Source organism: Trichechus manatus, unplaced genomic scaffold (assembly GCF_000243295.1).
Source record: "Trichechus manatus latirostris isolate Lorelei unplaced genomic scaffold, TriManLat1.0 scaffold00089, whole genome shotgun sequence".
NCBI classification, from domain to species: domain Eukaryota; kingdom Metazoa; phylum Chordata; class Mammalia; order Sirenia; family Trichechidae; genus Trichechus; species Trichechus manatus.
This window is the reverse complement of record NW_004444025.1, coordinates 4,739,721-4,767,177: the sequence shown is the minus strand read 5'-3', so window position 1 is coordinate 4,767,177 and position 27,457 is coordinate 4,739,721. Positions and strand designations below refer to the sequence as shown.

At 37.0% G+C, this 27,457-nt stretch overlaps 1 protein-coding gene across 3 annotated transcripts in view; it reads right to left on the bottom strand.

Moving 5' to 3' along the window:
* The window catches only part of RAPGEF2 (Rap guanine nucleotide exchange factor 2), a 314,468-nt gene that overhangs the window by 53,491 nt on the left and 233,520 nt on the right, over window positions 1-27,457 (bottom strand). For all 3 annotated transcript variants that reach the window (XM_023736619.1, XM_023736618.1, XM_004382053.2), the window contains 3 exons: window positions 18,683-18,814; window positions 6,154-6,331; window positions 1,786-1,922 (listed from right to left, as the gene is read on the bottom strand). In XM_023736619.1, the coding sequence (XP_023592387.1) occupies window positions 1,786-1,922; window positions 6,154-6,331; window positions 18,683-18,814 (447 nt within the window). The remainder of the gene's footprint in view (window positions 1-1,785; window positions 1,923-6,153; window positions 6,332-18,682; window positions 18,815-27,457) is intronic.

Below are 27,457 nucleotides of genomic sequence, written 5' to 3'. Positions count from 1 at the left end.
TATATTATTTATATATATATATAATAATATATATATGTATATATATAGTGCTTTAGGTGGAAGTTACAGCTCAAGTTAATTTCTCCTACAAAAATGTACACACGTATTGTTACGTGACGTTAGTTGCAATCCCCACAACGTGACAGCACACGACTCCTTTCCACCTCGGGTTTCCTGTGTCCATTCAACCAGCTCCTGTCCCTTCCTGCCTTCTCATCCTACCTCCGGACAGGAGCTGCCCATTTGGTCTCATGTATCTGCTTGAACTACGAAGCACACTCTTCATGAGTATCATTTTATGTTTTATATCCAGGCTACTCTGTCCTGAAGAGTGGGCTTCGGGAATGGTTTTAGTTCAGGGTTAATAGAGCGTCTGGGGGCTATGGCTTTGGGGGTTCCTCCAGTCTCAGTCAGACCATTAAGTCTGGTCTTTTTTACCAGAATTTGAGTTCTGCACCCCACTTTTCTCCTGCTCCATCAGGGACTCTCTGTTGTGTTCCCTGTCTGGGCAGTCACTGACGGTAGCCAGGCACCATCTAGTTCTTCTGGTCTCAGACTGATGGTTTCTCTGGTCTATGTGGCCCTTTTGTCTCTAAAAGGCATTACATTTATGACACAAAAGATATGAAACCTCAAAAGCTAATGTACCATAGGTATGTGTGTATATATAGGTGTGTGTGTGTGCATGTATATTCATATATATAATAAACCACAAAAGGGACATAGTTACGGACAGTTCTTAGACATAACCAAACACCTTGCAAGACTGGTTTTCTGGGTTTGAAGATTTAGGACCATAGTTCTGTGGGACAACTCAGTTAACTGTTATAATACAGTTCATAAAGTGTATGTTCTACATCCCAATATGATGAGCAGTGTCTGGGGTCTTAAAAGTGTGCGAGCAGCCATCTAAGATACAACTACTGGTCTCTACTAGTCCTGAACAAAAGAGGAAGGAAACCAAAGACTCAGAGAAGAAAGTAGTCTACAAGACTAATAATCTACACAAACCATGGCCTCATGTACCATGAAATCAGAAGAACTAGATGTTGCCCGGCTACCACTACTGACTGTTCTGATCAGGGCCACAATAAATAAATGGATCTTGACAGAATAAGAGAAAAATGTGGAACAGAATTCAAATTTTTTAGAAGTCCAGACTTAATAGACTGGTTGAGACTATCAGACTCCCTAAGACTATGGCCCTAAGTTGCTCTGTAAACCTTAAACTGAAATTACCCCTTGAGGCCACCTTTTAGCTTAGTAACAGATTGGCTCATTAAATAAAGAATGTCACTCGTGAGTAATGAGCTCCTTTAAAGAATCATCGACATGAGACCAAATGATCAACAATTACTCTAAAGCAAAGATGAGAAGGTAAGGGGACAGGGAAACTAGAATACTGGAAATGGCACAACCAGAATGGAATGAATGACGATGACACATTGTGAAAAATGTAACAAATATTACTGAATCATCTGTGTAGAAACTGTTAAATAGGAAGCTGATTTGCTGTGTAAACTTTCACCTTAAACACAAGAAAGTATTTTTTAAAAAAAGTTAATATATCAAAAAGTATCAATATCATTTGAAATACCATAAATAATGGAGAACTTGTAGATTTGGGATACACTGGCGTAACAAGTATATCGTAATTCTTGATTCATTAAAAACCTACTGCTGCTGTTTTTTTAAATGAAGAAATAAGAATTGGGTGTTTCTTCATTTGCTCTATTGACAGATTCTCAGACAGAAACCTTCTGAGTGGTAGAAACAGTTACTAACCTCTTCACCATCATTTAACACAATGGTCCCTGCTCTCTCCACCACTGCAAATACCATCACAGCACAGAGTTCCCGTCTCACAGACATCGTCATATTGGCAAAAGCAGGCAACTGGTGCATAAATTCCAACAGTTGTTCTGAAAAGCAAAAGATACTCCTTGTCAAAACTATAACTTTTATTTAAAACAAGTATTCAAAAAGAATTATTTAAGGCTCTTTCTTTTTAAATAAATGTCCTATAATTCTACCTATTGAAAAATACAATTATTTTAAGTATCTTCGATACAAGTTGAATTTCTTGCAGATACACAAAGAATTCTTGTCACTGTACATTTCCTTGCTGAGTCAGAAACAATAGTATATATTTTAATTCAAATTCTAATGACACTGAAGGAATTACTAAACTTCAAAAGGAGAATTTCTCCTGAAAATGAGATGTGATCTTATGAAGGCTTATCAAGGGCTGAAATGGGAAAATAGAGCTTTGAGAATTTTCCAGAAAGTCAGTAGGGTCACTCCAAAATTTAATAAATGAAGGAGGTATTCCAGAACTTAGAAGCCGAAGAATATTTTCCATGGATCAATCAATTAAAAATTTTTACAATATGTAAGACAAATGTAAAAGAAAACTGAGATACCATTTTTTCCTCTCTCTGTTTGGGGAAAAAAAAGAAAAATGTTCGATCACTTTTCCTATTGGCGATGCTGTGGAAAACCAGGCACGCTCATACACTGCTGGCGACTTGCAAAATGCCACAACCTTTATGGACAGGAACTTAGCAACAGCTAACAAAATTACAGGAGCCTGGGTGGCACAAATCGTTTGTGATCAGCTACTAACCTAAAGGTTGGCGGTTAGAACGCCCCCCAGTGGCGGCCTGGTGAACTGCTACCGTAAAGACTATAGCCAAGAAAACCCTATGGAGCAGTTCTACTCTATACATGGGGTCATCATGAGTCAGGGGCCAACTCAACAGCAGCCAACCACAAAATTACAGATGTATTTACCCTTGGATTCAGCAATCATACTTTTAGATAAGTGTGGGAAGGTGTGAAAGGAGAAAAAAGAATACACATCATACATACACACACATACCACACATAAAAAGAATGTCTATGTACGTATGTATGTGCATTTGCTTGGATTAAAAAAGGTAGGAATAAATCAGAAACTATTAACAATAGTTACCTACGGGGGTGGGGGGAAAGGGGTAGAAATGGGATTCCTCTGTATACAATTCCTTTCTATACAATTTGGAGTTCTGACGCACATGAACACATTAACTATCAAAACTACGTGGACAAGGTGAATGCTATATAAATACCCTCTGGGTACTCAACTGCACATCCATACATCTAGGCTTTACTGGAACAAACGTTGAAAACTCAGAAATAGGTCTGCTTAGAGCCTACACTCTGCGCTCTGCACCATTCTGGGAATGCACGTGGACGCGCGGCCCTTGTCTCAGCTCCACCGCTGACTTAAGTATCACGACCTAAGTATCGGTTCTTTGGGTCCCGATTAAAGAGAAATCTAGTTGTCAAAACCTGTTACAAACCCGATGCCATCGAGTTGATTCTGACTCATAGCGACCCTATAGGACAGAGCAGAATTGCCCCATAGGGTTTCCAAGGAGCGGCTGGTGGATTCGAACTGCCGACCTTTTGGCTAGCAGTCGAGCTCTTAACCACTGCACCACCAGGGCTCCTTAGCTGTCATACTTACGTAGAATTTGATCGCTTAAGCAGAATACATAGTAGAAAAACAGACACATAATATAATTTTATATCTGATAAAGTTGGCATTTCAGTTCAATGGGAAAGAATGAATTTATTCAATAAATAGTAGTTGGACTGGTGAACAATTTAGGGTAAAATTAGATGACTGGTTCATCATATAACAAATTAACTTATATATGGAATAAGACATTTATTTTTAAACAGATAAAAGCTTTGAATCATTAGAGAAAAATCTAGGAGGCTGCTTAAAACTAACAGGCTAACCGCCAATCTAAGAAAAAAACAGGTTTATATCATGAGAAATTATATATAAAATTTTATATAAAGACAAACATACGAGAGGAAAAGCGACAAGGAGGTATTTCCAAAGAAAGGTACAGATGTCCAGTAAACACAGAAATTCATTCACGTAAAGCATATTTTAAAAAATCCAAATAAAACCACAAATAAAAAACCTTGGCTGGTTTGGTTTTTAAAAACTATTAAGAGAGGGTGGCTACGAGGCACCAGGCATTCTCAGCACAACTTGTAGGATATGAATTAATTCGACTTTTCTGGAGGGCAACCTGCCAATGTAAATCAAAACTCGAAAACTTTGCTTTTCCTAAGGAAGAAGAAAGTAAAGGTACAGGCAAAGGTTTAGCCAGAATGTTGTAAATATTAGCACCATTTATAATAGAAAAGATAAGTAATAATAGGGCATTTATTAAATAAATTTTCTCCCTTCAGTTTTCATAAAAATGATCAAACATTAGCAATTTCACTTGATTTCACTTACACACACACACACTATTTTTTATGCGGGTGGAGGAAGGTGGGTTGGAAAAAAGGCCTTTAAGGAAGGCATCAATCATACAGATGTTCATAGTTCATACAAAAGCGTCTTTTTCAGCTAAGAACTGGAGTATAAGGTGAAATTTAACAAGGATAACAGCAAAAGAGCTGAAGAGTTCCTATGTTTGGTTTAATTTTGAAGAAGGAAGAATACAAGATCTTTGAAGATCTTGTAGAGACCGAACTACACTCATTAGGCCTTATCTTTGATGTTAATGGTTTATTACTTTTAAAAAAATGTATATCTGACAGCAGCAATCATCCAGAATCACTACTGCTTGCAAGTGAATTTCTATCTGAGGAAATTTCATTTACTATGGATATTACACTGATAAAAGCCAAAAAAACCCATTGCTATTGAGTTGATTCCGACTTATAGCGACCTATAGGACAAAGTACAACTGCCCCTATAGGGTTTCCAAGGAGTGCCTGGTGGCTTCGAACTGCGAGCCTTTTGGTTAGCAGCCATAGCTCTTAACCACTATGCCACCAGGGTTTCCTATAGTGACAAGTACATGAAAAATAATTCAGACAGTTTTTCATTGATTTGTAGGAATCAGCATAGTTCCTGCTTTCCAGAATTTTTAGGAGAGAAGTCTCTTCAGATATGAAGCTAAAGTCTCAAATTTCCAGGAACGACAGATAGGCCACACATATTTTAGCAATCACCATTTTTTCCATAACTATTTTAAAATGAACAGATTCAAAGAAAGACACATAAGTTTACAAAAGAATAACTTCCAAATCAATCTGTTCATAAGAATGTTTAATTAAAAAACACACACACACACAAACTATAAGCAAGGATTCTGGATTAAGATGGAAAATTAAGAGGGAATAATTTCGTTTTTTCTTTGAAACTAAAACAAAGATTTTTTTTTTTAAGTCACTAAAGACAAAGAGAACAGGGAAATGAAACACAATTTTTGAGACTGTTTATCAGATGAGCATGTTGTATCAGACATTAGGACAGTGAAACCCTAAGCCTTCGGGGGTAAAACTGAGAATCCCTCCAATTTACGCTCTAGAACCCTCAACAACTTATGAAGCAGCAGAACCAGGTGCCTCTGTGAAGGGAGGTGAAAGGGGCAATGGATGAAAATAAAGAGGATGAAGGGGTGGGTATCTGAGAAGAAGTTAAATTCCTTATCCCAGAGGAAATCTAGAGGTTCATTATCTGGAAACAGTTAACGCAGAGCATTTGTTTGTCGCAAACTAGGTTAAGAAAGAGGTTATGCAGAAGATAAAGAGGGTTTTATTAGGAAGTTTCATTTACAACATTATTTGTAGACTCTGAAAGTTACTGACTGAATAAAACTGACTTTTTCAAATTTGTTTCAACAAATGTTACCGTTTACACAAAGGAAATTAATAAATTAATGACTTTTTAAAGCCTGATACTCCTTTTGCTGTTCTTAGTGGCCACTGAGTCAGCCTCCAACCCATGATCACCCCATGCACAGTGGGGTCAGACCATTGTGATCCATAGGGTTTTTAATGGCTGATTTTCAGATGTAGATCACCAAGCCTTTCTTCCTAGTCTGTCTTAGTCTGGAAGCTCCACTGAGACCTGGTCAGCATCACAGCAACTCACAAACCTCCACTATCAGATGGGTGGCGGCTATGCATAAGGTGCACTGGACAGAAATGGACCTGGGTCTCCCACATGGAAGGTGAGAACTCTATCACTGAACCACCACTGCCCCCTGCTAGTTCCAAGACCTACTATATTAGACGGTTCTATGGCTACTATTTTTAATTGGTCTTAGATTCATTTTTCTCATACAAACTCACCAATGTCATCATCTGTCCTGTCAACTGGGTCCTTCTCTAGGCAGTCTCTGACAATGTCCCTGCTCATCAGAGGATCTGATGCCCTCTCAATGTCTTCTTCATCGTCATCATCCTCAGAATCCACCGCAGTCTCTGGCAACCCACTCAGGTCCATATCACCAGCCTCACTTTCTGTGGCCTTGAAAACAAACAAACAAGAAAAAAAATTAACTGTTTTAAGTAAATCAAACTCTTGGGGTAAAAAATAGATAAGAAATATTAATTTCTGTTACATTTATTATTGTGTAAATAGGTTAGATGTTTTCAACATCCAACAAAATATTTATATACCAGACACTGTAAAAAGAATTTCTTCAACAAAATATGATTCACTTTATCTCCTACTAAATTTTTGGTCAGGATTAATGATTTTATCTCAGTGATTTTTAATTTCTTATTTCAGTTGCATATGGCATTTGAAACATAGTAGACTAAACAACAAGAAAGTACTTATTTTCACCCCATTTTTCCAAAAGAACTGCTTAAGCGGACCACTATTCTGTCAGTTCGTCTGGCTGTGGTGGCTCACGTGTTGCTGTGATGCTGGAAGCTACGCCACCAGTACTTTAAATATCGGCAGGATCACCCTGGCGGACAGGTTTCAGCAGAGCTTCCATACTAAGACAGACTAGGAAGAAGGCCGTGGGGGGTCTGCTTATGAAAAATTGGCCAGGGAAAACCTTATATTCATGTTCAGTAAAACACTGTCTGATTTAGTGCTGGAAGATGAGCCGCTCAGGTTAGAAGGCACTCAAAATAAAACTTGGGAAGAGCTGCCTCCTCAGAGTAGAGTCGGTCTTAATGACGTGGATGAAGTAAAGCTTTTGGGACTTCCATTCGCTGATGTGGAATGACTCCAAATGAGAAGAAACAGCTGCAAACATTCATTAATAATCAGAATACGGAATGTATGAATTACAAATCTAGAAAAATTGGGAGTCATCAAAATGAAATGGACTGCATAAAGATCGATATCCTAGGCATTGGTGAGCTGAAATGGACTGGTATTGGCCATTCTGAATCAGACAATCATATGGTCTACTATGCCGAGAATGACAAATACAAGAGGAATGATGTTGCATTCATTGTCAAAAATAACATTTCAAGATCTATCCTGAAGTACAACACTGTCAGTGATAGGATAATATTCATATACCTACAAGAAAGACCACTTAATAAGACTATTATTCCAATTTACATACCAACCACTAACACCAAAGATGAACAAATTAAAGACTTTTACCAACTTCTGCAGTCTGAAATTGATCAAACATGCAATCAAGATACATTGATAATTACTGGTGATTGGAATGCAAAAGTTAGAAACAAAGAAGGATCAGTAGTTGGAAAACATTGCCTTGGTGATAGAACACTATGCCGGAGAGTGCATGACAGAATTTTGCAAGACCGACAACTTATTCATTGCAAATACCTTTTTCAACAACATAAATGGCGACTACACACATGGACCTTTCCAGACAGAAAACACAGGAGTGAAATTGACTACATCTGTGGAAAGAGATGACTGAGAAGCTCAATATCTTCAGTCAGAACAAGGTCAGAGGCCGACTGCGGAACAGATCATCAATTGCTAGTATGCAAGTTCAAGTTGAAGCTGAAGAAAATTAAAACAAGTCCAAGAGAGCCAAAGCACGACCTTGAGTATCATACCACCTGAATATAGAGACCAACTCAAGAACAGATTTGACGCATTGAACATTAATGACCGAAGACCAGATGAGTTGTGGAATGACATCAAGGACATCACACATGAAGAAAACCAAAGTCATTAAAAAGACACAAAAGAAAGAAAAAACCAAAATGGGTATCAGAAGAGACTCTGAGACTTGCTCTTGTACGTCAAGTAGCTAAAATGAAAGGAAGAAATTATGAACTAAAAGAGTTGAAGACGACACCTTAAAGGGCAACTCGAGTAGACAAAGAAAAGTATTACAATGAAATGTGCAAAGACCTGGAGTAAGAAAACCAAAAGAAAAGAACATGCTTGCCAATTCTCAAGCTCAAAGAACTGAAGAAAAAATTTAAGTCTTGAGTTGCAATAGTGAAGGATTTATCAGCAAAATATTGAATGACACAGGAAAGCATCGAAAGAAAATGGAAGGAACACACAGATTCACTGTACCAAAGAGAACTGGTTGACGTTCTACCATTTCAGGAGGTACCATATGATTCAGAATCGATGGTACTGAAGGAAGAAGTCCAAGCTGTAGTGAAGGCATTGGCAAAGAAACAAGGCTCCAGGAACTGATGGAATACCAACTGAGATGTTTCAACAAACGGATGCAGCACTGGAGATGCTCACTCATCTATGCTAAGAAATTTAGAATATGGCTTCCTGGCCAATCAACTGGAAGAGATCCATATTTGTGCCCATTCCAAAGAAACGTAATCCAACAGAATGCAGGAATTATCAAACAACATCATTAATATCACTCCCAAGTAGTATTTTGCTGAAGATAATTAAAAAATGGTTGGAGTAAGTACATCAACAAGGAACTGCCAGAAATCCAAGCTGGGTTCAGAAGATGACATGAAACCAGGGATATCACTACCCATGTCAGATGGATCTTGGCTGAAAGCACAGAATACTGGAAAGATACTTACCTGTGTATTATTGACTATGCAAATGCATTTGACTCTGTGGATCCTAACAAAACTATGGATAACATTGTGAAGAATGGGAATTCCAGAACACTTAATTGTGCTCATGGGGAACCTGTACATAGACCAAGAGGCAGTTGTGCCAACAGAACAAGGGGATTCTGCATGGTTTAAAATCAGGAAAAGTATGCATCAGGATGGGATTCTATCACCATACTTATTCAATCTGTATGCTGAGCAAAGAATCCGAGAAGCTAGACTATATGAAGAAGAATGCGGCATCAGGGTTGACGGAAGACTCACTAACAACCTGCGATATGCAGATGACACAACATTGCTTGCTGAAAGTGAAAAGGACTTGAAGCACTTACTGATGAAGATCAAAGACCACAGCCTTCAGTATGGAGTATACCTCAACATAAAGAAAACAAAAATCCTCACAACTGGACCAGTAAGTAACATCATGATAAATGGAGAAAAGACTGAAGTTGTCAAGGATTACATTTTACTTGGATCTATAATCAACGCCCATGGAAGCAGCAGTGAAGAAATCAAACGATGTACTGCACTGAGCAAATCTGCTGCAAAAGACCTTTTTAAAGTGTTAAAAAGCAAAGATGTCACTTTGAGGACTAAGGTGTGCCTGACCCAAGCCATGGTACTTTCAATCACCTCATATGCATGTGAAAACTGGACAATGAATAAGGCAGACCGAAGAGGAATGGATGCATTTGAATTATGGTGCTAGCGAAGAATACTGAATATACATGGACTGCCAGAAGAACAAACAAATGTGTCTTGGAAGAAGTGCAGCCAGGGTGCTCCTTAGAAGTGACGATGGTGAGACTTCGTCTCATGTACTTTGGACGTGTTATCAGGAGGGACCAGTCCCTGGACAAGGACATCATGCTTGATAAAATCGGGCGTCAGTGAAAAAGAGGAAGACCCTCAACAAGATGGACTGACACAGTGGCTGCAACAAAGGGCTCAAACACAGCAACGACTGTGAGGACGGCACAGGACCTGGCAGTGTTGCGTTCTGTTGTACACAGGGTCGCTAAGAGACAGAACTGACTCGACGGCACCTACCAACAACAAGAGCTTAAGGGTAATCATTAATTCCAAACAATTCTTTCTTCAAAAGAGTAGGTGTGAATTTATTTGTACCAAGAAGCCTGAATCATTTCTCCCCTATTGGACGGACTTTATGGAAAATGAACCACAGATCAAAGGTAGCTTGGTAACTGTGTAAACAAAAGCACTGAGAATTTGTTTTATGATCCCAATGAACACTCCTGAAATATAAATGGACAAAGAGTTTAGGAGACCCTGTGTTTACAGGGGACAGTCTTTCTTCCCATTCATCAACACAGCTGACTGCATCAACAATCATATTTCAAGTTATTAAGATGTACTCTAGTATCTGAACTTTTTCTCAGTCAACAGAATCACAAATTTCAAGGTTGCCTCTTCTGTTAGGCCATTTGAATATGAGATCGGTTTAAGCCATTTTAGACCATTTCATGATAATCACACCTCAACAATATGTATTTATGTATATTAGTCTTATTCAACATTATGTACCCAGAGTTTACTAACTGCTCAAGCAGAGTAAGAATAAATTCAACTAAATATTAACTATCTCAATCTTGAACATACAAATAAACAGTTTTCCAGATAAAACATTAAACTCTTGAAAATATCTAGTAAGATGTTAATAAAATTATTAACTTTGTGTAGAAACATGGAAAGTTTCCCCATTTCAAATAACTCAAACGCCAAAAGATTTTCAAAGGCCTTATAAACATTTTATTTTTAAGAACAGGTAAAGGTTTAAAAAAATAAAACATAAAAATATAAAATGTTGAATGTGGTAGTAATAATAAGCTAACACTGAGTACTTACAATGTGCCAGGAACTGCTGTAAGTGCTTTGTATTGACTCATTTAGTCTTTAAAACAATCCTGTGTGATCAGTCCATTATTAACTTTTGTAATTCTCCAAACACTGAGCTACCGAGAAATTATTTTGCTAAGGTCATACTCCTGATAAACTGTGGAATCGAGATTAGCACCCAGGAATTCTGGCTACAGAGCCTTAACCACAACGTGCTCTTTTAGCAGATATTTAAATATGAATGTGACTTACATAAGGATCTATACCTTTTCTGTAATTTAGCTTAAGCCAGCATTTAAAGAATAAATTTTGCTATTTTCTTATCAACAAAGTTTCACCCTTCTAAAGCCTTGGTTTCTATCATAGAACATATGATTTAACCCTACATTTTGGAGTAATACAAGCATGTGTTAATATTTTCTAAAGTTTAACAATCGGTTTTAATCAGATTTTTGGTTCTTTAGGTTTAATTTCCTAAACTAAAATACACTCGTGATAAGAAAAGCCTAAGAGGTTAATAACCGTTGACATAAAACCTAATGTTTCTAAAAGTCCTTGAAACAATGTTCTCAGAATCACTGTTTGGGTGAGACCATTATGAGCAGAGGTGCTCCAAGAAGAAGAGCACTGAACCACAGCTACTGAGGCAGACAGACTGAACTGTGGCAAGTTCTGAAACACAGCGTCTCCTAATTTTAATTCAGAATTCACAGAATTATCAGTAGATTCTAGAATGACTGAAGTAGAACTTGATGATGCAGAATACCAAGGCTGTGATCAAAAAAACTAGGTCAACACTGTTGTTATCACCACCTTATATCTGAAGTCTAGAAACGTGACAATTTGCTAATGCTTGCTATGATTTTACCCCAGTTTCATCTTACCATTGAAGATTGTTACTCATCATCTTATATTCTCAAATATGCAATCAGTCCTCCATATACTTATCCTTTAACATTGGCCTAGTGCAGAGAAGCGACACTATTGCAGATGGGGGGGGGGGGAATACTAAAAACCTTTTATTTAAATAATATATTTATATTACTAAAGCTTTAAAAAAAGTTTTTTTAATATCTGACATATGCTAAAACGTAAAAATATATTTTATATGATCCCAAAGAAATCATTATCATTTAAATGAAGTATATTTAAGTCTAAAAAAGAACAAAAAGACTTCCAAACATTACTTGGACTCAGCTCTCCAAAACCGACCCAGCCCCATCCATGTAACAATCATGGGTTGCTTTTGATTTCAGTTCTATGCGTTCTATTATTTAAGAAAGAAACTGTTCAGAAAATAAAATTCACTAAACCAGTAATTTGGAGGATGATTTTCATTTAAAATGCAATCATATGTTCTGTAATCCATTTTATTTTAAAATACTACTGAATTCCTTTTAATAATACATTCTGGGGTCCCTGGGTGTGCAAACGGGTAAGCACTAGACTATCAGCCAAAAAGCTGGCGGTTATAACCCACCCAGAGGCGCCTCAGATGACAGGTCTGGCGATCTGCTTCCAGAAAGTCACAGCCTTGAAACCCTACGGAACAGTTCTGCTCTGCACACACGGGGCCACCATGAGTCAGAATCGACATGACAGCAACTAACAACAATACACTTTCAATAGAACTCATGAAACAACTTTTCAGGAATCCACTAATTTCATAATACATCTGACTCGTGAACAAGATGGCTGGAGACTGAGCAGAGTTAAGTGAATATAAACTGGTCTGCAGGAGAAGGGATTACTATTCTTAAGAAAAATGCCTGAGACCTTCCAGTCACTGAATTTATATTTGCTGGTAAACCAACCAAAAAATCCCACCTCTACCATTCACTATGTGACTTTAGCCAAGTCACGTAACTTCCATGAGCCCAGTTTTATTATCTGTAAACTGGAGACATATCTTCTCAGTATATATAGGACAACTCTCAGGTCATATAAGGGGGAAAAAGCCAGTCCAGGGCTAGATCAAAAGTTCCTTCCTCAAGGGGATGTATTTTTTATCTTAGTACTTACACACTTTCTATCTCTCCCTAATCCCAGCAATAAGCCTTGCACACAATTTACATTCACAGAATTTGACTTAAAAAAACCAAAACTCTGTTAAACATCAACCCCCTTACATACTGGTAAAGTAAATTTCTCTTAGGCTAACCACACCCACTAAATTTTGGCCAAATGGCTCTGACTATAAATTATTAAAACAGTGGCCCCATGTTGAATGCCTACCACATATCCCGCACTGCGTTTCATGCTTTCAATACACAGTAATTAATCTGTACATCAATTCACCAAGTTAGTACCATTACCCCTATTTTCACAGATGAGAAAACACTTGAAGAAATTACATAAATTGTTTAGTGTATAAACAAAAAATGGGAGGGAAAAGAAAAGAAAAGGAAAGGAAAAAAATGGGTAATTGTCCCAGGATTCGAAATCACATTGACCAAAAATACTAATCAGCTGGAATTACACAAAGTTTTCTCAATAGACTGTTTTCATAAAGAAAGAAGTTGACATGAAAAAAATTAATAAAATGCTTTCCGCTTTGCTAAGTTATACAAGATAAAAAGTTTTAAAATATTAAAAATGTGTTATTTGTGTATAAACATAAAGAAAACACTTGCCATTTTCTACCTTTTTTCAAACTACAATACTACCACGATTAATGTTTGTCTCTGTATCTTTTATTCTAAATAAATACGTGCACTTAAATACTTCATATTAAAAGTTATCAGATTATATTTCATCTCTGGAGGAAGGAGAAAGGCTTATATTTTTCAGATAGGCAAGTAACTCCTGTACGAAATAAATTTCTTTCCCATGTATAGCCTAACATAGATTTAGTTGCACATTAATATTTAAATAGCAATATTAAAAAATCAATATTCTCAGAAAAATGCTGAAAGCTCTTACTTTAATCAAAGACACAAAATACGTTCTAAATATAGCTATTTAAGCCATCCATTTTGCACATAAAAAGGATATCAATAAATTAAAAAACCAAGGAAATATCAAATGACATAAAGCCTAGTAAAGTGTTAATTTAAATAGAAATTAAGTATTGCATGTATTTTACAATTAAGCATTTTAAAATCATTTGCAAAAGAACATTTTAATTATTAAATATCCCACACAAATCATCACAATTAAGGTTGCCTGCTTAATAAGTATCCTTCATGTAAAAAAAAATTTGTGCAGAATTTCAAACATAGATGCCCAACCCAAACAGCACGCAAGTCCAAGTCTGATATAAATTTAGGCTAGAAAGTTGAACGCTTTAAAAAACTATTGATGCTAACTTAAGTGAGACGACCAAGTGACCAAGAACTACAAAGTCATACAAACGTGGAAAGTATAAAAATATATTTGGAAATAAATATAATGCCTGTGTTAAGTCTAACATAATTTTTTATCCCTAATTTTACATTATCAATGCTTTTTTCTTTAATAGAGAGTTTATGTACCTACGAGAGGCACAGTTTTTAAAACTGTGGTTGTTGGTTGCTTTCCAGGCTTTAAAATCCTATCAGGAATCTGTAAGAGGGGCTATCTATAAATATTATTTTACGTAAGAAAATTTGTGCTAATTTGACAGGCAAAAGAGTTTCATATCTTCATATACTAAGTTACTAACACATTTTAACATCTTATTTAAGATACAGACATTTGCATTCTCTTTTGTAAATTACCTACTCCTGTCCTTTGCATATTTTTATATTGGGAGCTGAGTATTTCTCATTTTACTTTGCCTAAGTGTGTTATATTCTGACCTTAAATCTTTGTTAATTTATCTTTTAATTATTTATTCAAAATTTTTTGGTCACTTATTAAACCATTAACAGTTTGTTAACTCTTTAGTTTATCTGGAATTTATCTTAATTTTGATATAAAGTGAGACTATAAATGATTTCCCTCGCCCCAAAGACCATTTATTGAATAATCTATCACTTTCTTCAATGATTTGCAAGGTTTCCTCTATTACATTATTACACCCTTACACCTGGGTTCCATTTTGCTTGAATTCTGTTCTCCTGATCTATGTATTTGTGTACAACTATTTCCAGCCCCCATCATCTATCTGTCAGTTTATCATATTGTGGTGGCTTGTGTGTTGCTGTGATACTGGAAGCTATGCCAACAATATTTCAAATATTAGCAAATATCTGGTTTCAGTGGGGCTTCCAGACTAAGACAGAATAGGAAGAAAGGACTGACGATCTACTTCCAAATACCAGCCAATGAAAACTCCATGGATCACAACAGAATGTCATTTGATGTAGTGTTGGAAGATGAGCCCCTTACGTCGGAAAGCTGCAAAAATGGACTTAAGAATGAGGATGGCCCAGGACCGGGCAACATTTTGTTCTGCTGTACTTGGGTTTGACATGAGTTTGAGCCAACTTGAAGGCAATAAACAACACTTCCGTCCACCTAAGCCACTCACTCTGATAGTCACATCATTTATCCTGGACTTTATCAGGGTTGGAAATGGTATCTCATATCACTAATTTAGGCACTCTTGCTTTTTTTCACCAACCACTTCCTACTCTTTCAGCTTGCTTCCATCTACTCCCATAATAAGCCTTTTTCAACTCAATCAGGATCTCCAGTCTTTGAGGCTCTACTACCTTCTTCTGTATCTACCTCAACTCCGTCTTCATAGTCTTTCATTACCAGCTTATATTCCTTAATCAATTATTTCAATTACATTCAATCCACACATTTTTGCTGAATGTCTACAATTTGCTGTCACCGTATGAGGCCCTAGAGAGACAGTGAAGACAGACAAATTCCCTGCTCTCCTGAATATGTTACCGTAGGGGGTAGACAGAAAAACAAAGTAACAGTCATTTCAATTATTGAGTCCAGGGAGGGAAGAAAGTACTAGAAAGGACAGGAACCAAAATGTAAGCACTACTCTACACAAAGTCATTAGGGAGTAACACTCTGAATAGACAGGGATACTCGGCAACCAAGGCAGAAGAGCACCCAGCTAAGAGAAGACATTCCAGGCAGAAGGGCTGCAAAAGCAAAGCTCTGCAGCTAGAAAGAGCTTGCCACGTCGTTCCATCTGCCTTTGTATTACACTCAGTTAGTTCTGGGAGAAGCCAAATCTTTGCTTTCGTTGTACTTCACTATGGAGAAAACTACTGAACGAGGCCGAGGGAATCAAGTGAGCCTTAATTTCTCTGGTCAATTTGCTCTCACACTCTCTGCATCCACTATTTCAAACCTTCTCCTTAGAACTCTCCACTCTCCAATCTGCTCATGCTTAACAAATGAACTCAACTCTCCAGAGAGAAAATAGAAGCCATCAGACAGGAATACCCTTAACTCCCTATTCCAAACCTACCAGAATCTGCCCGTTACAACAGAAAAGGCGTTCGTTCTATTAAGACTAGTCATTCTGCTTTGCTCTCAAATTCCTCTCCTCCCATCCCTCAGCAACATTACTCTTTCCTTTCTCTCTTTTCCATAGCATACAACTTCAGCCTTACTGTGTCCACGTCATGAGCATTTCTACTCGCTTCAATGTGACAACTTTCAGTCCTTAAGAAACGTCCCCTTGAGTCAAAATTGTACAAAGATTAAATGGGCTGCCACGGAAGATAGTTACCCATTCTGTGTGTTCAAGAGAAACTAGATGTCTGATGGCAAGGAAAGTAACAGAGGATTCACATACGAGATCAGGAGTTGAACAGGTGCATCTGCCAGATTTCTTCTGACCTTAAGAATTTCTGATTCAAAAATAACTGAAGTGGTCTATTGAGAATGTCTATAAAAATGTTAAGTTTAGTATAGTCAATGACTCAATACTTAGGATACATTTATAAACTTTTTGTTATGAAGGATATAAAAATCTACAGGATACATGCCTGTCGTCACTTTTGAAATGAACAGCCTTAAAACTCAACTAAATGAATCAAAACGATACACAGGGAGCTGTCTTTCCATCTCTACCTCAAGTAAAGTCAGATGGTAACCTGCAAACTCCACATTGGAGCACTGACGAACTCTCACCTACACTCTGGAGCCTCAGATATTCTGATGGTAGCTGGGGACAGCAGAATTACCATCAAGAATTTACGCATGAGCTTATCCCAAGGTGATCGTATATAAGAGTTAACCCCCCTCAGGATACGTCTTCATAAATTATACAGCCAGCGTCTTTCATTATTATCATCAACTGACCTTCAAGGAGCACCATTCAAGTTTGGAGATATTTGAAGAAAGCAGTGATAGTTCCTACAATCTCAAGATGTGTTTCCATTACACATCTTCAAAACGCATGATCATCTCAAAGTTTAGCGGTCAAGGGCTCTGCCATGATATTTCAATTAACGTAAGCTAACGCATAGTAGCTTTTACTTATATTGTTGATTCTTTTGTTAAAATAAAGACTCTTGCAACAAACATTTAAAAAAGTAACTTCTAGAAATTGGCAGTATGTGGGGCTGTGTAAATTGACCCTGGTCCATTGCCTTTTCTCCTCCTCTAATATTTGAAAGGAAACCCTGGCGGCGTAGTGGTTAAATGCTACGGCTACTAACCAAAAGGTTGGCCGTTTGAATCCACCAGGTGCTCCTTGAAAACTCTATGGGGCAGTTCTACTCTGTCCTATAGGGTTGCTATGAGTCGGAATTGACTCAACAGCACTGGGTTTGGTTTTTGTTTAATATTTGAAAACAACCTCAAGAATTAATTATAAGTTAACACTTAATGGCTCAAAGTAGAAATCTGCAATTATTTTAAAGAGCTAAGTATTTCTTATTGCAAAATAAGAAGATACTTAACTAGTCAATAATTTGCAAACAACTCCATCTGTAGTTATAGCTACCTAGCTAGCTATATTAGATAGACAGATAGGCAGACAGACAGACAGGTAACAAAACATTGGGGCTACTTAAAATATGAAATTACTCATCAGGAAGCTCTCTATAACGCCTTGAGTATAGAAAAGTATTTACCTAATACATTACCTCTTTATAAAAGAACATTTATTTTCTTAGAGAGATCTATTAAATTTAGGACTTAATATGTTCTGCTCAGCCAATACTCCGATTGTTTAGCTATTTTTAGTAATTGTTTAAAAATAGAAACTTAGCACTGCCTGAATACACTAATGATCTTGAATAACTTTAATGTTCCTAAAGAGAGGTACTCTGATGATCATCTTATGTTACAATTCCAAAGGAGCAAAGAACTATACTTTATATAGTTGAGTATAATGTCCTTTTTGTTAGAAACCACCTATTATTAATAGTTTGTATTTGAAGGCCCAGAAAGGGGTCTTTTTCTTGTATTTTAGTGATTTTTCCTAAATTTCCATTTTCTAAGCCAATGAACTTACTCCTTAAAAGTTAAAATTACTTTGTTTGTAAGACATTTTTGGAATCCCATAGATCTAGTTTCTTTCCTATCCAAGAATTTATTTTAAACACAAAACTAAATTTATAGGTAATTTAAAAAGTTACAAGAAAAATAACTCATTGATTAAATTTCAACAGTCCCTCTCTTTTGCCCTAGTCAAGACTTTAATTTTAAAAAATTTATCATAAAAGCATACTCTGAAGTTTTCCTGTTTTTTTAGTCAAGAAAGATTAATAAATCTAGTATATCGACAATCAAATTAATAAAACATTTAAAGTTAAGAGAAACAACTCCATTGCAACCACTCTATTTAAAGTTCCGAAAACTGGTAAGAACTGAGCGAAGTACAATTAATCAATAATTCTACTTCCTAAAACAAGCATACCCATGGCCATCAAGTCGACTCCAACTCATGGAGACCTAGAACATGCTATATGTCTATGTGAGGCATAAATATTGATGTTTTATGTATTTATATGCACATGAAATATACACACATATATTTTACTTTTTAGATTTCATCAGTTTAGAATCATAAAACTCTTTGGAATAAATAAAAACGAAATAAATGACAAGGAAAACATCTTCTTACCTGATAGATATCAGAAAGACTGCTGCTTCCAGAATCACTAGTGATACTACATCCTGAATGGCTAGAAGAAACGTGGGTCACCTGTGGGTGGAGACTGTCAGTAAGGTGTAGTTTTGTGAAATCTGCAGGAAGCTACGGAAGGAGCAGGAAAAACTAGGATTACAATCTGAATTAAGTACTCCAAGAAGACATTTTTAAGTTATCATTTAAACTCTATGTCATGCTATTTACCCAAAAATGTTATTAGGAAAGATCCTTCCTTCATTTTTAAAATTCACAAATTACTGGATACTTTCCTATTCATCAAGAATCACAAAATAAAATGTTTAAATATATGGGCATACAATAAACCTTAAATAATATTAAATTCAATGCTTCAAAAATAGGTGGGTTGGTTGATTAACATTTACTTAGGTAAGCATTTAATTCAATGAGCTACAATTTTAAAAATTATACATCAATGTATGAATTCATTTACTACTATTTGTTAGCAATCACGAATACAACTGTGTCAATAAACAGTTTAAACAAGAAAACAGAGTTGAGGTTCTTATATGCCCAAATCATGTTTAAATGTGAAAAAAAAAAAAAAGAACATCTTAGAATTGATAAAATGCAGTGGAGAAAAGAATGCAAAGAATGCCTTCAAAGAACTTACAATCTAGAAAGGTCTGGGCAACACTGTCTATACATACACATACACATAAATATGAACTTTCTCCCTGTTCATATTCTAAACCCTAAATAAAAATAGTCTCTATTAAAATAAACTGATTCATAGTATCTCTCAAAACTTCTCCCATCTCTCACCTCCCATATTATATATCAAAGAATATTCTCCCATCTCTCACCTCATATTATATATCAGAGAATATTCTCCCACCTCTCACCTCTCATATTATATATCAGAGAATATTCTCCCATCTCTCACCTCCCATTATTATATATCAGAGAATACACATTAAGAAAGAAAACATTCATACATTTATTCATTCAAAAAATATTTACTGAGCCTTTTTTTCTTCATTTGTTAGTGTATAAAGCATTAAGGAAACAGTGTCTTTAATAATCTTACACTCTTAAAAGTTACCAGTGCTTTTTTTGAATTAAAAAAGACACTTATTTGTCCATACTATCAAACTTATTATACTAACAGCTAATACACATTATATCTCAAGATATATTCTAACTGCAATTATTCAACATTGATTACATTCTCTCTTCCTGCCTGAATAAACAAACAAACAAACAAAAACACCCATTTCCATCAAGTCGATTCCAACTCACAGCAAACCCATATGAATACTGGTCCCCTTTAGCTAGTGAATAATAATAATAATAAAGGCTTGATTGTTAAAATAATATTTAACCAAGAGTTTACTTTAGCAGTATTTCCTTCTCCGCTTTGGCCTTCAAACCTCCCCTTCCTCCCTCCCACAAAAACAAAAAAACAAAAAAAAAACCCCACAATGCCTCAAGAGGGAGACAATTCAGGTTTATGACAATGATCAGATGATGGGTTTTGAACCTCAAAGTTCCAAACAAATACACAGAATGATTTTATATCCCACAATCATTCAGACCTGACTGTATGAACAGATGATGTCCCATCTTCCCCCTACAGGTACGTAAGATTTAGCAATATTTACGTAAATCAATTCAGAAAGGTAAGTTTTTAACTTCACGGGAGACAATTTATACAATGGAAAGCTTTAAACATGAATTTACGAGGTGGCATACGATTGGATGTCAAATAAATGGACGGAAGCACAAACGCTGAGGGAGACCAGAGAAGTGAGATGCTTACTTAAACGTGGGGTATCAGTGCAACCATGACCTACCTCACTAAGAGCAGTTTTCTTAAAACTGATAATTGAAGATGTTGTGGAATATTATATAAAATTTAGAAGAATCATCTCCCCAGAAGCAATAGATAACATGTAAATAAATATCTCTAAATTGAGAATTTATATATTTTATTCACAATGTAGACTAGTGAAATAATTGAGGAACAATTTGAAGATAGAAGTTTGCACAGAGATGTATTCATGACTGTGCTTTTACACGCAGCTAGGCAGTGGATATTAAAATAAATAATGTGTTCAAAACCAGGATAACTATCCTTCATCTTCCTAGCTACATTTCAACTTAATTCAGTCACTAACCACAGAAGGCAACTGGGAAACATGACTCTATGGCATGGTGATTGTACACGACATCAATCAATACACGTAATAACAGACTAATAAACAGATTTCTATTGACTACCTTTTACAAACATGACTCAGGTTGCTATGTGCCATATAGTACGATTTTTAAAAAAATGACTGAAATAACATCAAATGACGATATAACTCTCTAATGAATTCTCACTCACTAAACTATTGATGAAAAGTCTCATAGGACTCTCTTGTCTTCAGCCTCCATCAGCTGGTCATCTTTCCTAAGAATTCACTGTGTGGACAGCACTGCGAGCTGCAAGAGCACCAAGCATAACAGACGAGAGATACAGAGCCTGCCTTTGTAGACCATAATCTACTCATCCATGCCTACTTAGAGCCACAAACATCATTACCTGACTGGGTTAGGTTCAGAGCCATAGACTGTCTAAGGAGAAAGAAGAAATACTTTTCTTTTAAAAATCCAATTCTATTTAATAAATACTCATTGAGTTCCTATGTCAGATACTTTGCTAGGGGCTGGGAATATTGAGGTGAGTAAGATGTTTCCTGTTCCAGACTTAATTTCAACTACCTCAAAATTCACTGCGATAGGAGTTATGAGTGACAGAAGAATAAATTAAACATAGTTTTCCAAACACAGTTTTTGTCCTTCACCGTGTTCTTTGAAGAGCAGCATGATATCTTAAACTAAAAGTAAACGTATATATAATTTTTTTTTTCTCTTGGACTTAAGTCTTCTTAAACTTGGCATCTGTTCTTACATTGCTTAAAGAGGCATTTAATATATAATTTAGTATGAACTAAATGTCTCTTTAAGCAATGTAAGAACAGATGCCAAGAAAATTTAAGTCCATTAGAAAAAAACTATAAAAAATATTTTTTCGTAAACTGTGATAACACCATTAGTAAATGTTATTAACAGTATGTATCAGTCAAGGTTATAGACTAAAAGAAGTTACAGAAAAGCACACAGCTAAGAGGAAAAGTGCTGAAATGCACTGAGTTGCCCAACCACAGCACTCCAATGCGACAGACCTGAACCCATGCTTAGGAGAAATGGAGTCTGCAGGAGACAAACGAACTGGGTGGGGCTGGGAGCCAGAGGCAGACACAGCCACGTTCGCACCAACGGGCCTTAGGGTGACACAGAGCCTCCTCGGGAGAGAGCCATTCATGTCTGAGTAAGATATACAAACAAGGCACACCGTGCCGAAGACCTCAAGATTCACTGATTCCAAACTTTTCCAGGTTTAACTAAGTGCCTATTAAATTAACTACTGGTATGCTATTTAATTAAATTACGGATTAAAATGAGGTTGTGAATTATTGTGTGACTCTAGCCACCATCTGTAATAAAAATTCTGTTCAAAAAATAACGAAAATTTTGTGAAGTTGGGATTATATACAGTGATTATCCAAATATAATCAAATAATAAAAGGGAAGTTAACACATTATGTACATTTTGATCTTAATATATCTAAACAATACATTTCCCAACAATTCATTAATGATACAATTCAAAAATTTCTGTGACTTAGCCTTTTTATTTTTATCATTTAAATGCTTTTATTTTAATGTTTGATTGTATGAATCTTTGACTTCTCAAATTCTTTCTGGAACAAGCAACCTAAAAATATACTGTGAATCACAACTGTAATAAACTACAGTTAGGCAAATAATGAAATCATAGTGTAACTACAACCACTGTTAGATACATAAGAAACAAGTGTAATATTTCAATCAGATGCTTAAATGCATAAAGTAAGCATAAACCTAAAATTGATCATAGTTTCATGAAACTTTGGTATCATTTGTATAACAGCTTGTTTTATTCTTTGCAACAGAGATGTTACCAAAATTAGCTTTAAATAAGGAAGTACAAGACTTAAGACTTAAGTCTCATATATGATAGGCATTTGATAGTCACTGATTTATTAATAAATCTGACAGCATTTTTAAATTAGAAGTTCATTAACTATTTTGAACATAAATGCAGTGAGTATGAATGCCTTGAAGTCTCTGATACCAATAAGTAAATATTTCGTTGAACAGGTGAAATTCCTCAAATGGGTGATAATTTAGTAGAGACTAGGGTGGCTCCCCTCCTAGCCCCTTCCTTCTCTCCCTCGGAATCACGGAATCACTAACAACCAAGCTTCTGTGGCACCAGATTCCCAATCCAACTAGAGTGTCTAGGGCAGGGTGGGTATGAAGTTATGTTTCCAGCAGCTTTTGTAACAACAAGAGTTTCATGGTCCACAATGCATATTATCATCTTGGGGTCTCTGAGAAACCCATTTCGAAAACAAACTAAACCAAAACCACCCCCATAACCATCAGTAGAAATTTATTTAACTGATACATTCCCAAACTAACCTGACCTTGGAATCCCTTCACTTCAAGTAATATCTACAATAGAACACACAGGTTTGGGTTTACTGTTGGACTCTATCCAATTCTCCCAGGCAGCTTACCATAGTGCTAAAAAACCAAAAACCAAACCCGTCGCCATCCAGTCAATTCTGACTCTTAGCAACACCACAGGACAGAGGAGAACTTCCCCATAGGGTTTCCAAGGCTGTAATCACAAGACCGCCAGGTCATTCCCCCGCAGAGCGGCTGGTGGGCTCAAACCACCGACTACATTAAATATCACACTTAGTGACTAAAAACTAACCCCGTATTAAAATACATCACTAAGAATTTACCAAAACAAACTTGCTTTCCCCACATCATCACTGGAGTTCTGAGTCCTCTTTATGCCCCTCATGCTCTTCAGATCTGCAAGGAGTCAGAGGAGTACAGTACTACACGTTTCCCATCTCTCTCTGAGACACAGTCTCAGGCCATACATTCATCATTTATGAAAAGCCTGTGATAGGAGGACTGAGTGAATTAACTAATGGGCATAAGGTGCTTCGAGCTGTGCCTGGCATGCAGAAATCACTACACAAGTGTGTCAGCTATTGGTTACCTGGGTGAGCACTGGTCCTTCCAGCTCTACAATGCCTGTATCTGGAATCTAAGACTAGGCATCAGTGGGTTAATGAACTGTTCCCTCAGGGGGCTTTTGTGGCCAAGTCATCCAGTTACAGACACTATCCTTCTGCCACCCCAGAACTCAAACTGACTGGATGCAATGTTTTAAAAGCAACCCCCACACCCATCCCAGGAATATGTGCAGGCGCACACATACCATTTTCCTTTTCTCTCCCTCCCCTCCTCTCCCTTCCTTCCATCATCCGCTCTTTCATTCTTTCCTACCACCTCTCTTTTCAAGCCCTACTAGTTCTTATACTTTTTGACCAGTTTCCATACAGTGTGAATCCCAAAACCCAAACCCATTGCCACTGAATCCATTCTGACTCATGGCGGTCCTCTAGGACAGAGTAGAGCTGCCCCATAGGGTTTCCAAGGCTGTGATCTTTACGGAAGCAGACTGCCATATCTTTCTCCTGTGGAGAGGCTGGTGGGTTCGAACCACCTACCTTTCAATTAGCTGCCCAAGTGCTTAACCACTGCGCCACCACAGCTCCTTACAGCTTGAAAAGGCAGGTAATATTTACTAGCTCCTTTTAAACATCACTTTACAAGATGGTCAACTTTTATCTGTCTAAAGAAACAGTAAACACCTCACCTGCCTTTCTTTCCAAACGTAACTCTTTAGGTACTGGAGTTAGTTACTGAAATGTTGTTGTGCCCTCGCCCTCTCCCCAGGACAGAAAATCCATCCTCGTGTTTTTCAGGGTTGGTAACACATAAATGAATCATACACTTCATTTCTAGAGCCAAGGTATACATTGGCTACAGCTGGGAAAATTAAAATCTACCTAAAATTTATTACCTACATTTATGAAATGGGGATAATTTGAGCACAAATAGACTCCCAGGACTCCAACTAAAGAAAATGAAACTAGTCAAGGGGCTGAGAAAAGGTGTTAGTTACAACAGCCTTCTCTACTGGATGGTGGAAGAAAACACTTAGTAGAAGTTAACCCTTATCAACTCCACTTCCAAACGGAAAAGTGGAGTCCTTTATCATGATGAGAAAGGAGAGGAAAGTGAGTGATCCGATTTAGGTACCACGTAGGCCAAAATGTAAGGTTATGTGCCATTTTTCCAAAGAGAAGACAAGAATAAGATCAACTGTACACCCGTTACTAATGTGCCAGGCCCTATTCTGAGCACCTTGCATATAGCTCATTTAATTCTTACAACAATCTTATGAAATACGTATTAGTATCCCCATTTTAAATAGGTGGAATCTAAGACACAGAAAACTGAAGTGATCTGCCAAGATTATACACCAAAATGTGGCAGAGATTACGTTTCGGTCCCGGAAGTCTGGCCCCAGAACACACATACTTACCCATTAAACTTTAATGCGTTTATTAACTTGTCAACTTAAAAATCTTACTGATACTTCTGAAATGATCAAATAGCACCTTACATCAATTTATTAACGATGTTTCTTATACAAATTCCAAATCACACAGAAAATAAAACATTAAAACAACTTTTCACCTCACTTTCATGCAACAATTTATTCAAACTTTTCAGCTGCATCTCCAACAATGATTTTGACATCACAAAGCTACTTTCTAAGTCTTCCAATGGTTTTGTTCCTTGTAAATTGTTTGAGATACGTCACTTTTCTGAATCCATATATGATGCTGTACAACATCAGCAAAGTTGATTTTTCATTTGCCGTGTAAGTTCTACTTCATATGTTCTTTACAAAAGAACTATTTACTACCTGTTTTTTAGATTAATCTTTAAACTGTTTATGGTAATATCTACTATTGGCAATTCTGAAGTCATATATTCAAGGAATAATTATTAAATCTATGTAAATAAAACTTCTTTAACTCCTTTTTACCAATTCTATCAGGTGACCTTTATAAGCATTTCAAGCTAGCATTGCTTGGGATCATTTCTGCTTTCTACTCCTTACTGAAGAGTATTTTTTTTTTTTTTTTTAAAAAAAAAAAAGCAAAATAATTGAGAGAGAACTTCGTAATGTAAGAGATTAAGGTGCTTCCTTTTCAGATCGCCAATTTTGGGGGTCTAGCTTCCTGGGTGGCACACACAGTTAAGTGCTCGACTACTAGCAGAAAGGCTGGTGGTCTGCACCCACCCAGAGGCACCTCGGAACACAGGGCCGATGATCTGCTTTCGAAAGGTCACAGCCCTGAACTCTCTGTGGAGCAGTTCTACTCTGCACACACGGGGTTGCCATGAGTTGAAGATGACTTGATGACAACTAACGACAACAATTTTGGGGGAAATAAAATCTTGTCTTACATTTAACTTCTCCAAAATTTGACTATCAGAAAAAAACACACACATGTATCTATGTACACAGAGAGAGAGACTGAGAGTTCGTTAGCTGTATATAATTTAAACTAATTATCTTAAAGAAGGACACCTGGTACAGTGATAGTAGTTCTACAATTATCGTCAGAACCACTGAAACGTTGTCATCTAAAAGATAGCTATATTTTTTCAAAACCAACATGTTTATCTGGGACTTAAGCCAAAACAATCCAAATGTGTTTATACAATTCTGGCAGGAGGGGACAGGAAAGTGGTAATGGGGAACCAGGTTGAGAAGGGGAGGGTGTGTTGACACATTGTGGGGTTGGCAACCAATGCCACAAAACAATGTGTATTAACTGCTTAATGAAAAACTGATTTGCTCTGTAAACCTTCATCTAAAGTAGAGAAAAAAAAATTGTGATTATGCACAGTCATACTGATAATATTTTAGTTACTAAAACCTGAATTCTTAGTCTTTTGTTTTCCAGGCTACAGTGGGATTGGTGTGATGGCAGCAGCAATCCCTGGAGAAAGAGGGGAGTGGCTGGTAACACCAGAAGACAGCTTCTATGACCAGCTAGACAACAACTTTGATGAGCTCCAGAGGGACTGTGCGTAGTTACCCCAGCTGCGAAAATGCTCAGTGAAGTACAGAGTTAGGGAAACGAGTGCTTAAAGCCAAGGGAAACGTTTCCTACGGGATCCATGAAGATTATAAGCCGCCTTCTTTTTCAGCAAAAATAAACAGCTGATTTGGGAAGAAAGCCTCACTCACAATTAAAAACGTTGACCAACAAGTAATGTTTAATTATTTAAAAGTTATAAAAGCTACTTTACACCCAAATACAAATGTACTTAGGTCTACATACAGTAAAAGGGCAGGGATTGGCTAGCTATTCACCAACCAGTCTCTTCCTGGGCACACAGCTGGACTACACTTCCCAGTCTCCCTTGCTCTTACATATGTGCCAATATAACTGAGCTCTTGCCGTTGGAGTATGTAAAACAGAAGAGATGTGTGCCACATCCACACCTCGCGTATAAAAATCTTCCACATGAGACGCCCCGTGGTCTTTCCCCTCCCCCCCAGACAGCCTCTGTTGGAAGACAATGAACACCTTGTGTGAAGGTTGAAGACAACAGAGCCCCAGAATGGAGCTGGCTTGGATCCCTGAATTACTGCTCAGAGGGGCGCTGTCCACCAGTCAACAACACCCGTTTCAGACACTACTGCTCAGAGGGGCGCTGTCCACCAGTCAACAACACCCGTTT